The sequence below is a fragment of the Culex quinquefasciatus genome, chromosome 2 (genome assembly GCF_015732765.1).
Source record: "Culex quinquefasciatus strain JHB chromosome 2, VPISU_Cqui_1.0_pri_paternal, whole genome shotgun sequence".
NCBI classification, from domain to species: domain Eukaryota; kingdom Metazoa; phylum Arthropoda; class Insecta; order Diptera; family Culicidae; genus Culex; species Culex quinquefasciatus.
The window spans coordinates 174,974,166-174,977,504 of NC_051862.1; the positions used below are offsets into that span (position 1 = coordinate 174,974,166).

The window sequence follows — 3,339 nt, forward strand, 5'->3', positions numbered from 1 at the left end:
AATATATTCACAAAATAGTCAAGAGCACAGTTAGAAATTATTCTAGCTCCAAAATAAATAAAAAATCCAGCTATGAACTACTTCAGACTGCTCTATCTCACCCAAATCAGGATACTTGTTACGCGAATCTTTTCCTCGAAACATCTCCCGGTGCAAATCGAACAAATAATGAAGCCCCTCCCCATGCAGCACTCTCGAACGACTAACAATGGTTTGAAATAAAAGAAACTTTCCATTTTCTCGAACAACTTTTCCAAAACGTGAGCTAAACGCCAATCTGCCATTCGATGTATTTACACAGTGCAATCTTCTTTACTAACATCTCTCTCTCTCTCTCCCCTAACTCCAACCCGTACAATTTATTCACCCACGTGGAAAACAACACGAAAGGGAACGAGTTTGGAACGTGCCCTGAAACTTGTTGGTCTGTAGTTTAACCAGTTTCCAACACCACCCCTTTTTTCCGCGCAAGCTTGCTTCCACAATTCGATTTGGATTTCACCTGGATCAAGCCCCGCCAGCAAACACAAAGCCACCCGATTGGACACGTGACTTTGTTGGTTCTGCTGGAGTTGGAGGCATCTTCATTGTGCATTCCTGAATATGGAGTACTTTTTGAGGAGGTTTTGACTTTGCAATTATGATCAAAGAAATCTCGATTAAATTTTCAAAAGGTCCTATCTGCATAGGAAACCCATGAGGGATAGGTTGTTTTGAAAATTTAATCTAGAAATCAAGATTTCTTAAAAATTAAATTTAATTGGCTTGAATTGTTTTAAAATTATTTAACATTTTTTCAATTATACAACTAAGTTTAAACCCCTTTTAAAATGTTACGCTTTATTAGTAGAACCACAAACGAAATAGACAACAAAGTCTTCTCACCGCAAACCCCCTTCCCCCATCCCACTTTTCCAGCAAAGTAAATCGAATAAGTATTTTCGCCCCCCACTCGTCTTGAGCGTGTGGGAGGAAATGAGTTTTCTCAGACTTTCGGGTGGTCGGGCCCGGAAAAGCCCAAGAAAACCCCCTCCGGAGACCAGGGGAAGTTTACTATTTTCGTACCTCATTACCTCGGTGCTCAATTTAATTAATTTGCAGTCATTGAGTTGGAGCTTCACGGCGAAGTTGCGATACCGTATGGCCGGAAGGTGCACGCGCAAGTGTTTGCGGAATCGAAAAGTTTGCGCCAAAGTAGGACTTAGCTGTTTGTGTTCGGAGCTGCGAGTACTAATGTGATGTGTCGGTTAGGAGGTGAGGTAAAAGTTTTGCTAAGGTTCTTGTATCAACCTGGTCGATGACAGAAAGTTTCTACTGAGTTTATTTCTTTTGAATAATATTTCGAAAAATACTTTTTATTATTCAATAAATACAAGATTTGATTAAATTTGGCTCAGATTTACTAGTTTAATTCAGATTTTTAAATTTTATTATTACCTCAAGTTTAAACATCAAACCTTCAATCATTCCTCGGCGCAATCGCCATGTAGCAGTAGATCTCCCCGTCGGCATCCCGTTGGACGGAAATCATCGAAGTGTCATCGCCCGCCGAGTGCAGCACAACCGGTGCCAGCTGACCCGACCGGGGCAAATAGGGACACGCGTTGGCTAGCGAATTTCCGAGCAGCTCGGCCAGCGGCAGCAATTTCTGGCCGTTCTTGGGCGGAAACGTCGCGAACGGTTCCACAAAGTACACCGGACTTCCGGACAGCATCAGCTTCAGGTACTCGACGTACTCCTGCACTAGCCGCGGGTGGGAACCCTCCGCTTGGGACTCGGTGGCCAGCCGTTTGATCCACTCCGTCACGCGGACACGTTCGCCGGGGGTGCCGATTTTCGAGGCCAGGAACATTAGCTCGACGAGGGACTGGTTGAAAGAAGACATTTTTGGAATCTGAAACCGAGGACTACTTTGATGAATTTTGTTTTAAACGAAAAACAAAAAACAAAAAACAAAAAGCAAAAAGCAAAAAGCAAAAAGCAAAAAGCAAAAAGCAAAAAGCAAAAAGCAAAAAGCAAAAAGCAAAAAGCAAAAAGCAAAAAGCAAAAAGCAAAAGCAAAAGCAAAAGCAAAAGCAAAAGCAAAAGCAAAAAGCAAAAGCAAAAGCAAAAAAAAAGCAAAAAGCAAAAGCAAAAAGCAAAAGCAAAAGCAAAAGCAAAAAGCAAAAAGCAAAAGCAAAAAGCAAAAAGCAAAAAGCAAAAAGCAAAAAGCAAAAGCAAAAGCAAAAAGCAAAAAGCAAAAGCAAAAAGCAAAAAGCAAAAAGCAAAAAAAAAAAGCAAAAGCAAAAAACTTAAAACTTAAAACTTAAAACTTAAAACTTAAAACTTAAAACTTAAAACTTAAAACTTAAAACTTAAAACTTAAAACTTAAAACTTAAAACTTAAAACTTAAAACTTAAAACTTAAAACTTAAAACTTAAAACTTAAAACTTAAAACTTAAAACTTAAAACTTAAAACTTAAAACTTAAAACTTAAAACTTAAAACTTAAAACTTAAAACTTAAAAACTTAAAACTTAAAACTTAAAACTTAAAACTTAAAACTTAAAACTTAAAACTTAAAACTTAAAACTTAAAACTTAAAACTTAAAACTTAAAACTTAAAACTTAAAACTTAAAACTTAAAACTTAAAACTTAAAACTTAAAACTTAAAACTTAAAACTTAAAACTTAAAACTTAAAACTTAAAACTTAAAACTTAAAACTTAAAACTTAAAACTTAAAACTTAAACTTAAAACTTAAAACTTAAAACTTAAAACTTAAAACTTAAAACTTAAAACTTAAAACTTAAAACTTAAAACTTAAAACTTAAAACTTAAAACTTAAAACTTAAAACTTAAAACTTAAAACTTAAAACTTAAAACTTAAAACTTAAAACTTAAAACTTAAAACTTAAAACTTAAAACTTAAAACTTAAAACTTAAAACTTAAAACAAAACTTATAACTTAAAACTTAAAATTTAAAACTTAAAACTTAAAACTTAAAACTTAAAACTTAAAACTTAAAACTTAAAACTTAAAACTTAAAACTTAAAACTTAAAACTTAAAACTTAAAACTTAAAACTTAAAACTTAAAACTTAAAACTTAAAACTTAAAACTTAAAACTTAAAACTTAAAACTTAAAACTTAAAACTTAAAACATAAAACATAAAAATTCCCTGACGCTTTGAAGCCCGGACACCTCATCTTGGTACATATTTAAATGTTCACATAATAATTGTCAAACTGTGTTATTTGATTAATTCTAACATCAAATTTCATTTAAAATTGGTTTGGACGCTGTATTCAATGCCAAAACATTTAAATTTAATAAAAATATGAGTTTATCAAAAATGTG

The 3,339-nt window shown here is 33.5% G+C and overlaps 1 protein-coding gene across 1 annotated transcript; it reads right to left on the reverse strand.

Annotated features, from left to right (window-relative positions):
- Positions 1–1,459: 1,459 nt before the first annotated feature.
- On the reverse strand, positions 1,460–1,885 carry LOC119767955. Its single transcript, XM_038258028.1, has one exon. The coding sequence runs from the start codon at positions 1,883–1,885 to the stop codon at positions 1,460–1,462; it is 426 nt and encodes a 141-aa protein (XP_038113956.1).
- Between the last annotated feature and the right edge of the window lie 1,454 nt (positions 1,886–3,339).

What these genes read in the sequence shown, in the direction of transcription:
- LOC119767955 (XM_038258028.1), bottom strand. Translation starts at nt 1,885, where the DNA reads ATGTCTTCTTTCAACCAGTCCCTCGTCGAGCTAATGTTCCTGGCCTCG.